Source organism: Erigeron canadensis, chromosome 8 (assembly GCF_010389155.1).
Source record: "Erigeron canadensis isolate Cc75 chromosome 8, C_canadensis_v1, whole genome shotgun sequence".
Lineage (NCBI taxonomy): Eukaryota > Viridiplantae > Streptophyta > Magnoliopsida > Asterales > Asteraceae > Erigeron > Erigeron canadensis.
Window position 1 is genome coordinate 46,768,948 of NC_057768.1, and position 12,648 is coordinate 46,781,595.

Consider the following 12,648-nt stretch of genomic DNA (forward strand, 5'->3'; position numbering starts at 1 on the left):
TAGTACTATCTTACGGTTTACCTTATGATATAATAATTTAGTACGAGTAATATACGGTATTTGAAAACAAAAGATCATAGAGAATATGTGTTGTAGGGAAGTACACATAAAAATAGTATGGTCCGGCCCCGGGGCACCTGCCAAATGCAGTTGGCTGCCGTCCCTGCGAATTTAAGACTTAATGTTCCACACGGTCTTTTGAATTACTACAAAAATAGGCCCTGAATTATTGACTTCTACTTACTTTGACTTTGACAACCGAATTGGTTTGACCAATTGGCATTTTTGAGTGTCTTGCTATACATTTTATGGACCTTTTAATTTTTATTTTTTTTTTGAATTGCGATATCGGAAAAACCTCACCGTATAATGGTGAAGCCTTGCACGTACTCTAAACAACAAGATGTTGACCATGGACCGTTACAAGTATTCAAAGGGAAAACCCCAAGATTTTGTTATTCATAAAGATCAAACACAAGACTTTGAGTAAAACCGGGAATGCCTCTCACCAGCTGGGCTGACGTTCATGGGCAACCTTTTAATAGATAACATTCTTGCTATTGTGATGACAAGTCTTTTGCCAACCCTAAAAGTACTTGGAAACAATCATGTTAGGTTAGCCATAAAGGTAAGTAAAGCGGTTTCCTATCTATAAATTCCCAATCATGCAAAATTAAAATATAAAGAAAATCCCAATCATGCAACAACCCCATATGATTAAGAAGAACACAAGTACTTGATTCTATTAGATAGCATTAAATTAAAGACATTTCCAAAAGGAAATGGTAAATGGACTACTGATCTATATGTTACCTATCTTCAAACGTTTGGTCTCAAAACAAGCAGGGTATTTTAGGTTAAGCCAACACCTTTTTATCCATTTCTCCAAAATTAATATTGCAAACGTGTAATTCAAATAACAAAAACCAAATTATTTATTAAAAAAATAAAAATTTGTTAAAAATAGATCAAACTATAGCAAATTACCCCCAATCGACCCATTTCAATGAAAATGCATTAATTATCACCTCTACTTCATTTGCTATATTGTAGGGTTCAAGTATTGATACACATTTCAGCAGCAAAACATTGGATATCACAAGAGCATACAAGACAAGATGAGTAATGCAAATAGCAGAGGAGATTGATTTCATTGTCAATGGTAACAGTAATTTACAATAACATTTACACATAAAAGCCCTTCAATCTATTAGATCTTTCAATGAGATCGATATCTCTCTGACCACATAATTGTTTTCAGCTCTATCCAATAAATAAATATATTATATATGAACTCAAAAGCTTGGAAATCTTCTTTCACTCACTGACCTTTATTTCCTGCACCATAAGGCTGAATCTGTTCAAGACAAACAACTTTTTGAGAGATGCATGGATTACTCATGACGGGATATCAAAAAAGAAGAAGAAAAACACTTCAGAATAAATCTCTTGATTGTATGATAAATAAGATATATTATCAAAACAAACTCAGGATTATAAATATGATTGTCTTTACTGGACACAGGAGTGACAGGGCACACTGCAAGTAGATAACATTTGGTCTGGTCAACTAAATCTATCAACAGTTTTGACCTGAAACGCATGGTAAGTTTGACCTATAACTCAAAATTTACCCATGTCCGATTAACCACCATGAAGGCACAAAAGATTGCATGGGTAAAGATAAAGGTGAATTGGTAGATTTAAAAAAAATGGGCATAAGGGTTATGATCAAAAATGGTAAACTTGAGTAGGCGTTGAAATAGGCCTTCCTAATTGGCTGGACTGGATATCAAACAATTCTCTTCTGTATTAAGCTTCATAAATACTTAATGTGTTGCTAAATACTACAATAATCAAACTTACTTTTACAAAACAAAATGGGGACTTAAAAAATTTTAATTACACCTATGGGTGACTTTAATAGAATCTGTCCCATTCAGCCAGTTGAAACATTTTCATTTAAAATACACCTTTGGGTAACTTCCATACATTGTCGTCTGGCCCGTTAGACAACACATTAAAAGTTTTAAACTAAATGACGCATTTAACCATAAATGGGTCTATATTGTCACCTCTTACTTATTAGCTTATTTTCTTTGGGCAATCCATATACCTGATCATTGGTCCAAAAGAGGACTTCCTTCTTTAGCAAGAATAAAGAGACCACCATCCCCTCTAGATATCCTCAAATCCTTATCAAGGTATGTGATTAGAAGCCAAGAACTTGAACGTTCCCCAGGAATGGGAACCTTAAGAGGAGCTTGACCCGATATTAGGCCTGATAGATTTGCCACAATCTCTTGCAAAGGGTTGAGGGACTGCTGTACAGCTGATAAACTGATATTTTGACCAAAAAGATCAATACTCTCTGGTAAGCTTACATTTGACTTTATTTTTGGAGGCTGAAAAGTCCCTTCTTTAAATTGCACCTGAAAGTTCTCAATAAGGCAATTCAATAAATTAAATTTTAAAGAACCAACGTTAATAAGTTTATAAAAATAGTGCACTAAGTTCGAATGTCTAATTTAGTCTTCAAAAGTGACAATTGCTCAAGTCATGTGGACCAAAAATCAAAAATGACAATAAGAGGTCTACTTAATAGAAAATTTACATGAATTTAAAACTATACAGCTTGAATAATAATCTAACTTTCATAACAGAAACAATTTAGTATAGGTTAAAAACAAGTAGACTTAAGACCCATTATTGTAGCCAGCTTTAACTTTTATAATTTTTTATGCATATTTAGTTATGAATACTAAATTACTAATTTTGGAAATGCATTTTTTATAATCGTATTTACAAAACCTAAAAATGAACCCAACCCAAAACTGATTGACCTAAACCATCTGTACCCGTTACCTAAGCTGCCCATTTTGCCACCTCTAATTGCAACACAATACAGTTAAAAGTAAATACATAAATGTTACAAACTTACAATCTCAATCTGAAGTGTAAAAGAAAAGGAAGAGCATACCTGTATTCTTGAGGGACTTCGGACTTCAAAGTTTGCAGATGCAGTGGACGTAAAAGTAGCAACAGGGCTAGATAATGTAATGGAATTATCTATGGTAAGGGTACTGGTAAATATTTCTTGGCAAATCTTGTCGACCTTCAACAATGGAGTTGTGCCCAGAGCCAGCAGCGGTACTAGCTCGGAAAATGCAGTATACCTGACAGATTCAAAGTCATGATTAACTAACGTGCAATACATATTGCAAAATAAAGCTGAATAGAAATCAATAAACTGAGACGATACTCCCCCCCCCCCCCCCTTTATGCAGAAGACCATATGTGGCGAAAGAAACCCGTTGTACGGTTTGGGTAACAAGTAACAATCAGCAACTGTTTAGGGCATTTCAATCTAGTTTTGTTAACCCACCAATATTTATTTGTCCTTGATTTAGTTTCATAAATTATGACTCCGTAATATACCAATTCTCACTTGTTTTGTGCATACTCTTTGGTATCAAAACAAGTTGGTCTACATTCTAGAGAGCACCAGATATCTCAATACGTATTTTAAGCATTGCCTGGGTGAGGGACCATGAAGACACAGAGTTTGCCAAGTTATTTTCATTGATTTAAAAATGGTATAATTCCACATCCATGATGTTTGTTTTTTAAATAGTACAGGTCAATCCAATCATAAAACGTATTCAAGATTATAGGAACTATTGCACCATAAGTTCTTAAAAAACTCTAGTTTGCATACCATTTGTATTCTAAAAATATAGTTCAGATAAGAGAAAGCTTAACTCAAAGTTCTACCATAACCACTCACACTGATGGATATCCATAACTTTTAAAAAAATTGAAAATACAAGATGAAAAGAGCATGATGATTCAGATTGAATCAAAGCTATGCTTTTCTCTAGCTATAATGTTTGTTAAAGATCAAGGTCCTGAGACAAAAAAGTTAAGTTAGGTTTATATTCCATCCATGAAGGTTCTTAAGATATATGCAGCAGTACTTATTTTTAGTTCACCCTAAAACAAGTCCATATTTTGGGGCTAGATGCCATTCTGATATTACTTCTTCACAGTGGTGATTCATATTAATATTTCTCTCTAACTATTAATTATATAAGCTTAATACGAGGGGGGCAAAAAGTTAAGTTAAGAGTTATACTTGCTTCAAGAAGGTTCCCTAGATATATGAAACCAACTTTTTGGCTTAGCCTAAAACAGGCGCAAGTACGCAACGTGTTTTGGGGTTCTAAAAGAGATAATACTTATCAACCAATTAGTGACCAAAAATAGTAAATTAGTAATAGCATTGATTTTCAATTCTCGAGATTAACATGTTTGCTTCCGTTCATGAAAGATGTTTTATGTAAGGTTGAACTTTTTCCCTAAGCCGTGTGCCCGTGTGTAGTCAAGCATTACATTTATGTAGGCCATGGAAAGCAATTAAGATGAAATACATTACAAATAAGAACCAAAATTGATAATTCAACAGAAGCTAAACAAATAACAATATATCATGATATCACAAACCTCAAGGCCACAAACAAATACAAGCTTTGACATCTCGTTTCATATTGTGTATAAACTATAACTGGAAGCCCCTTACAAATCCTAGGTCATGGTTTCTAACAACTTTCAACCAGGTTTTAAGTTGATTTGCAAGTTACGGAGTATTGAATTCGTCTACTACTTTGGGCCTCTTTTTTGATTTCGAATGTCTAATAGATAAAGCAATTTATGAGACTGAAACACTTGATTACACTTTAAATGACTTTTAAACCAGTCGACTCTTTTTTTTTAGTAATATATTTTAGGATTTTTCCTATTTGGGCCGTTGTCAATCCCATTCCTTTCCTAGTGTAGTACAGCCATACAGGTCAATCTTCATGCCCTCGTAGGCTCTTACATGTATGTACATTCAACCACAAAATAAGCTTACACATGTAACTTTTTTGTTGGCCTAGTTTTTTAGTCGATGATCTGCAAGCTTCAACCATCATGTTCCTATAACAAATTTTGTGCTGGAAGACAATGGTCTACGTTCAACACTATATATCTCAAATGCTAACTCGGGTGCTTCGTGGTTGATAACTTAAGAAGGCAAGAGATTGAGGAAAGTGATTTTCATTGGTTAAATTATGGTATAATTACACATTCTGGATAAACATTTGAAAGTTATTCTATTCGACGACTACTAAAAGCATCATTTGAGTTTACAAAGTATTATGCTCTAGAAGTCAAGATTAATTAAAAGAATCAAACAGTGTGGTTTGGATCATTGGTAAACACGCTCACCTCTGCCAGAGGTTCGATTCTTATCCCATGCAAAGGCCGGAGGTCCTTTTCTACCATTTAGGTAGAACCTAAAAGCCTCCTCTCTACCTAGGTAGAGGTAAGGTCTGTCTACATCTTAAGCTCCAAAATACCCCGTCAAGGTATGGGGGCCCAAAACCCATACTTTCCTTTCCTTTCTTAAATAACTAAAAGAATCACAACATTACAGAATCAACTAATATCAAAGAGCTAACAAACAATAGACGGAGTTGTTTACTTACAACAGAACCCAATTGCCATCAAGAAGCTCGACGGCATCAGTAGGTGCAGGAGTCGGGTTAACCGCCTCCAACTGCGCAACGAGCTCCGTAATCTCAGCCCGTTCCTCAGGCGAAGCCCTGAACCCTAACCCAGTCCCATAAACACTATCCACCAAACACCTCTTTAAGTCTTCAACTTTACCATCATTCTCAACAACTCCAACACCAGGGCTTCCATTACTCGAATACCCATCATTCGATTTCACCGTATCACGTGTTCCCCATTCATCATCATCTTTTGGGGGATCTGAGGCTGGTAGCTTGGATAACTGTTCGTTTTCGGGTTCGGCCTTTTCGCCCCATTCGTCTGTGATAGTGGGTTGTTGGATTTTGTCTGATTCTTCATCGTCGTTAAGGGTTTGGTCAGATTGGTTCCATCCTGAAGGTGGGGGTGGTTTGTTTGATGCAAAACGAATGGATTTGGGCTTTCTGAAAGATAAAGAAATGGGCCGGAATATGGTGGTGGGTATCGTGGTGGTGGCGGTGGTGGTGGTGGTGGAAGGGTTTTCAAAGATGAGAGATGGGTTATGGGAGGTGAAGAGGAGAGACATGTTTCGTTTTTTTTTTTCTTTTTTTTTGGTTCTGGTTCTTTTCCTGGTTCTGATTCGTGGGTGTATGTGTCACTTGTGAGTACTACTACTTTACTATCTTGTTTTCCATTTGTCGACATTTTTTCGTACAGAAACGCCAAACATGATAATAGAAAATTCCCAATCGAACATTTGTTTTTTAATTTGAGAATAAATTTAAATTATTTTTTTTAACTAATAAACATCAATCAAACTAGTCAGAAACACTTTCGATTTTATCGAAGCTAACCGCTTCTCTTTACGGGACTTCTTATTAGGGCGTGAAAGCATTCTATCAGGCTTCTCGCTTACTCTCTATATTTTCAAATATCCAATTAACCATTATAGATATTTAGATATAAAGATTAACAACAATGATTTTTATTATATATATATATGTGCTATCATTAGAAAAGATAAAATGAGTCAAGCTTATTTTGAGTCTAAAAAAAGTCAATTGATTTCTTCCATCTCCTCCAATTCCAACCACCTCCTACCACAACCACCATCATTTCCGACCACCACCATGATCATCCGACGACGGCGACCATCTCCGGCGAGACTTACACATGTGTAAGTACAACTTATGTACACAACAATAAAGGTTAAAGGTGTAGCCCGTCAATCAATGGCACTATGGCAGGGGCCAAGGGCGGAGCCCGTCAGTCCATGGCGGAGCCATAACGGCTAAGGGCGGAGCTTGTTAAATAGATCACCCATCAACAGTCACCCCCTATGACCTATCACCCTCAATAACCTATCACCCCCACCAGCTTTGGTTTATGAATATCCTTAAGGGCGAAGCCCGCTCCGAATCATAATTTTTGACAACCACCACCAACCACCATCATCGCCGGAAAGTTAACTTACACATGTGTAAATTATGTATAAGTCTCGCCGGAGATGGTCGCTGTCACCGGAGGATCATGGTGGTGGCCGGAGATGATGATGGTGGTGGTGGTCAGAGTAATCTTACACATGTGTAAGTTACATGGACTTTTTTGGACTCAAATTAGCTAGACTTAATTTACCTCACCCCTATATCATTAAACATATCTTTAAGCTGTTGTATTACAACAATAATATAAGGAAAATGATTAATATTCTTAAAAAAATAGCTTAAAAATTTTCCTGATAACATCAAAACTTGACATGTGTAATTCACTCATAATTTTTCTTCATCTCCTCTCTTCATTTCTCCAAATGGCATGATCTTATTATTAAGAGGATTTTTAGGCTAATGTTTTAAAAAGATGAGGATTAATCATTTACCTTTTTCATAATATAAAATATGTTTGATGATGTATTGTTAAAATAAATTGTGGATAGATCACCACACTTTCAAAAACTAAAAGCCATAGTTAATTATGCGAAAGAGCAAAACAATTCAAAATATGGAAAAGAGTACATACATATGTGTATTTGTGTTTTCTTATTTACAAAATGCATAAATATGTTTATCTGCAATTGCATTTATCCAATAATCTATATAACATTATTTGTTAGATATTTGGATGTTATAATCTAGTATGATATTACATTTGTTCATTTGTATGCAAATACTCACAAGTCAGGTTTACTCCAGATAAGATAATAGCAATGTTATGTTTAAATAAAACGAAAAATAAAAAGCTTAACGAAATGAATATTGGTTTCGGTTCATCATGATAGACTAGTTAATTTACAGACCGATTATGTTAAAAAAATGAGTAGCACGGTATCCGTGAAATGCGACGGTTGTTGAGCGACAATGTGTTAATATGGGTGACTATTAGTGGTGGAGGCGACGTTACGTGATGCAGATAATAATTGTAAAAAATTAATTAAAATATATGTTATATCATGAAGTGTATTTGATTTTTCTTTTTCTTTTCTTCGTTTTTTTTTTCTAAATCTGCATGTTCATATGTCTCCATAAAATAAAAAATATTGGTTAAAGTTGAACAAAAGAACATATAGTGATTAAAAAAGAGAGAATGTGATAATATTTTAAATTTATTTTAAAAATCCTTTTTAATTATATAACATTTGACACTATATAAAATAAGATGAAGGATGTTAGATATTTTTTTTTTCCATAATGAATTGATTTTGAATACATATATTCATGTTTTTAATTTATTTTTATATCAAAAGTTGAAATAAATGTAATCTTTATCTCGGATCAACTGTCTGAAGTCATCCATGGTTTTATTCCCGGTTACGAGTTCGAATCACTAAAGTGACATGTCCTGAGGGTTTTTCTTTTAAATCACATATAACGATTTATTCTTTACATCTCGTAGTTTATAGTATGAGAAGGGTTTCCATTATACGGTGAGGTGTGCTCTGATGTTGAATACCATCTTGTTGTTCGAAAAAAATATAATCTTTATCAAAATTCAAAGTTCTTTAAATTAGTGTCACGTTTTACTGGTCATAAGATACACTAAAGTTTGTAAATAAAAATCGAAGCAGACATTACTTTCTAAAAGCTTTGACTTTCAAGATATGAAAAAAAGTCTACATACTTTTGTGGGCCATGATCTTTATAAGTCAAATCTGTAAAATCATATAATGACCAGTATATATGTCCAAATTCTCATAGATAGAAAAATAATAAAAATGTTTGTTTAGCTTAGTACATATTTTCAACTTTATTTATGACTATGTTTCTTACTTTAATTTAATGAAAAAAAGATAACTTAACTAAATTTATCATGATTATCAATTTTTATAATTTTTTATAACGGTCAGTCGGTATTCGACATCAAGGTACATTTCATCGTATAATGGTGAAGCCCTGCACGTACTCTAGACACTACAAATGATATTACATTTGTACAAAATAATTATAAAAGTCCACACTGTGAACTTTTAATTTTTCACACTTGTATGGAGAAATTTCTACACGCTTTTATTTCTACATATTTTTACACACATAAAACCGTGATAAAAATTTTTAATTTGTTTACACTCACTAAAAGTGTGGATAAATGCAATATTGTTTGTAGTTGTTACAGTTGATTTAAGGGAAAAGCCTTAAGGACATGTTACTTTAAAAAGTCGAACCCATGATCTGAAGTAAAACCAGGGATGACTCTAGCCAGTTGATCTAGCTTTCATTGTCATCAATTTTTATATTTAAAAGCTCAAACTGTTGTTTGTTATACGTGTTCATTTATATTTATCAACAGTTTATTATATAATGACATACGTTAACACTTTATTATATTAGCTAATGAAATACCCGATTCATAGATTCACAAAGTCACCTCCATATATATATATATATATATATATAAGGTAACACTTCAGTGAGAATACTTTTAAAATAAGAACGGTGAGAACATTTAAAAACATCATTTTGATGCATTAAAATTTCATAAAACTAACATAGTGCATAACTAATTATCATTATTTAAGTGTTTAACAGCACATTGATCCGTCAAAATCAAAAAAATCACATTTTTTGTTTTGTGCATCCATTTTGGATGCATATTCATCAAAAAATGTGATTTTTTCGATTTTGACGGATCAATGTGTTGTTAAACACTTAAAAAAATGATAATTAGTTATGTACTATGTTGGTTTTATAGACTTTTAATGCATCAAAATGTAATTTTTAAGTGTTCTCATTTGTTTACATTTTAATTTGGTTCTCATTTGATGGTCATTATATATATATATATATATATAGGGGTGGGTTAGATTAGAGACTCCTTATTTTAGAGACTGTGAGAGACTCGATCTAGACCGTCCATTTTCATCAGATCTAATCACCACTGATCATCTCCGGCGACATTTCCGGCCATACTCATCTCCGGTGAGACTTACACATGTGTAAGTACAACTTACACATGTGTAAGTTGAATAAAAATTTTGATTCGGAGCGGGCTTCGCCCTTAAGGATATTCATAAACCAAAGCTGGTGGGGGTGATAGGTCATTAAGGGTGATAGGTCATAGTGTGATAGGTCATAGGAGATGACCGGTGATGTAACATTCGAGAAATTTGACTTTTGTTGACCCGTTAGTTTTGTGTACATTTGATTAATGATGATCATTTACTCTATATATGATCGAGTTTGGCTATGATTTTAATTGTGTTTAAGGTGAATATGCATTTATATATATATATAAATATATATAATGATCGTTTTTAGTCAAGTTGTGTTTGCATGATATTCAAGGTGTTTTATGAGATCGAATGATAGTTAATGTAATGGTTGATTGCTAACTTATGGTGTAACTAGATTGATTAAGTAAATGAACTATCCATGGGTTAACCCATGCCTAAACCCATACCCAAGACCCAACCTCATCCTCTTGCATTCAATCCCCTCCCACCCACCAAATTCCTTTCACTATCTCTTTTCTCTCTCTCACTTATTGCAAGAACTCTTGTACATAGCTCTCTCTCTCTCTCTAAATTTAATACACAAAATTAGATGTTTCTAGCAAGATTTGGTTAGGGGTTTTCATCTTTGTCATCATAATAACAATATATCAAAATTTGGGGTTTCATAGTGCAAGGATTCATTCAAAAACGGGTCAAATCCGGAATTTAGCTTTTGTGGAAGATTTTTGTAAGGTATATCCATCTCAAATTCATCATTTAAGATTTATAAACTTGTTTCTAAGCTTAACCCCTCAAACTCTTGGTAAAAATCGGATTCAAAGTGTAATTAGGTCAAGATTAGGGTTCTTGGATGTGTGAAATGGGTCATGAACGATTTTAGACAAGAAATGATGTTATGAATCGAATTTATATAGTGGGTTATGTTTGTTTATGTTCAATTTCGTCTATTCAAGCTTGAGAATGAGTTTTGGGTCAATTTTAGTGTCAAAACCCGCTTTGAGCAAGAACATGCCCAGGTGTGCCACATTGAGTATGCATGTGCCACAGTTTTTGTGTAAATTCCGAACAGGGTCAAATATGTGCCACATGCATGTGTGCATGTGCCACATAATTGACAAAAATCCGAAATAGCTAAATATGTACCACAGGGAGTAATGCATGTGTCACAGTTTTTGTGTAAAGTCTCAACAGAGTCAAATATGCGCCACATGCATGTATGCATGTGCCACATATTTGCCCAAAAATCTGAAAAAAAGCCAAATATGTGCCACATGCATTTCCTGCGTGCCACATTTTTGCTAATTATGTATATTTTGTGTTCTAAAGTGTCTCATCCTTAGTTGCTTAACCCAAACTCATTCTTATATCTTAATGATCCTTAACAAGGCGCGTGTAACACTTTGATTTTTCTCCGTCAAGATTTAGTGTCAAACCTCAACTCGTGTTTAACCAAAGCATTTATATCTTTAACCAAATGTTTTAAATCCATCTTATAAACCATTCTTGGGGGTGTGGCATAGTGTAGGATATAATGTGACGATAAGATGTTGATGTAATAGGTTTGTGATCGTTGTGCTCCCCGCTCACCCGCTTAAACTCATTCTAACAACTTCTAAAGCTAAGGTGAGTTCGTAGCCCCTTTTCTCTATATGATTTTGGGGTGGAAAGTGTACAACTTGTTTACTCGTTTTGTTGATCGTTATGTGTTCGTTTAATTGTGAATCAAGGTTGCATGAATGATTGGCTATTTTATCAAGGTTATGTGTTTGTTTGTTTTGTGAATCGAGGTTGTATGAATGTTTGGCTAGTTACCAAGGTTATGTGTTTGTTTGCTTTGTGAATCAAGGTCGTATGATTGTTTGGCTAGTTTATCAAGGTTATGTGCTCGTTTGGATTGTGAATCAAGGTTGTGTGATTGTATATGTTCGTATCAAGGTTATGAGGTTCATTAAATGATCCAATCAAGGTTTCAAGGCTTGGTGATCGTTTAACGATCCCAATTATGAGATCATTTAATGACCCAATCAAGGTTTCAAGGTGTGTGATCGTTTATCGATCCAAATCAAGGTTTCAAGGTTTTATGATATTTAATGATCTAATTATGTTCGTATCAAGGTTAAACGGTTGTTATCCTGACACTTGTTTCTTATAGTCAAAACCTACGAACTCACCAACTTCATGTTGACGCATTTTAGTACACTTTTCAGGTAATCAAGTGAATCAAAGACGTGATGGATGATTGCATTGCATGTGATAGGATTGAGCTTGGACTTTTATGGATCTGTGATTCATTGCACCCGTTCATGGGTTATGCCTAGGATCGTTAGCCATCATTGAACTATCTTTTGTAAACTATTGATGGTGTTGTGCTCCTCGTGCATTATTTGATCCGAAACTTGTAATCGTATTTGAATTATGTATGGATTGCTCTAATCCTTGAATGCATTTAGTCGTCTCTACTTAATTTCCATGTCGTGCTGAGCTTTTTTATTAATGCCCCGTGTTTCCGCCTAGTTGGGGTGTTACAGGTGATGGATGATCTACCTAAAAAAAAATTGTCCTTAAAACATGTGTACACATGTGTAAGTCTCGCCGGAGATGGTCGCCGAAGGATCATAGTAGTGGTCGGAGATGATCATGGCGGTGGTCAGGGATGATGGTGGTGGTGGCCG

The 12,648-nt window shown here is 34.4% G+C and overlaps 1 protein-coding gene across 1 annotated transcript; it reads right to left on the reverse strand.

Annotated features, from left to right (window-relative positions):
* Positions 1 to 1,123: 1,123 nt before the first annotated feature.
* LOC122579191 (plastoglobulin-1, chloroplastic) lies at positions 1,124 to 6,199 on the reverse strand. Its single transcript, XM_043751306.1, has 4 exons — positions 5,529 to 6,199; positions 2,981 to 3,176; positions 2,117 to 2,432; positions 1,124 to 1,357 (listed from the first exon to the last, which is right to left on the reverse strand). The coding sequence occupies exons 1-3, from the start codon at positions 6,116 to 6,118 to the stop codon at positions 2,121 to 2,123; spliced, it is 1,098 nt and encodes a 365-aa protein (XP_043607241.1). The 5' UTR covers positions 6,119 to 6,199; the 3' UTR covers positions 1,124 to 1,357; positions 2,117 to 2,120.
* Positions 6,200 to 12,648: the final 6,449 nt, after the last annotated feature.

What these genes read in the sequence shown, in the direction of transcription:
- LOC122579191 (XM_043751306.1), bottom strand. Translation starts at nt 6,118, where the DNA reads ATGTCTCTCCTCTTCACCTCCCATAACCCATCTCTCATCTTTGAAAAC. An exon ending in GATGGCAATTGGGTTCTGTT is followed by an intron (nt 3,177 to 5,528) that starts GTAAGTAAACAA and finishes TGAATCTGTCAG; the next exon opens with GTATACTGCATTTTCCGAGC. An exon ending in GAAGTCCCTCAAGAATACAG is followed by an intron (nt 2,433 to 2,980) that starts GTATGCTCTTCC and finishes GAGAACTTTCAG; the next exon opens with GTGCAATTTAAAGAAGGGAC.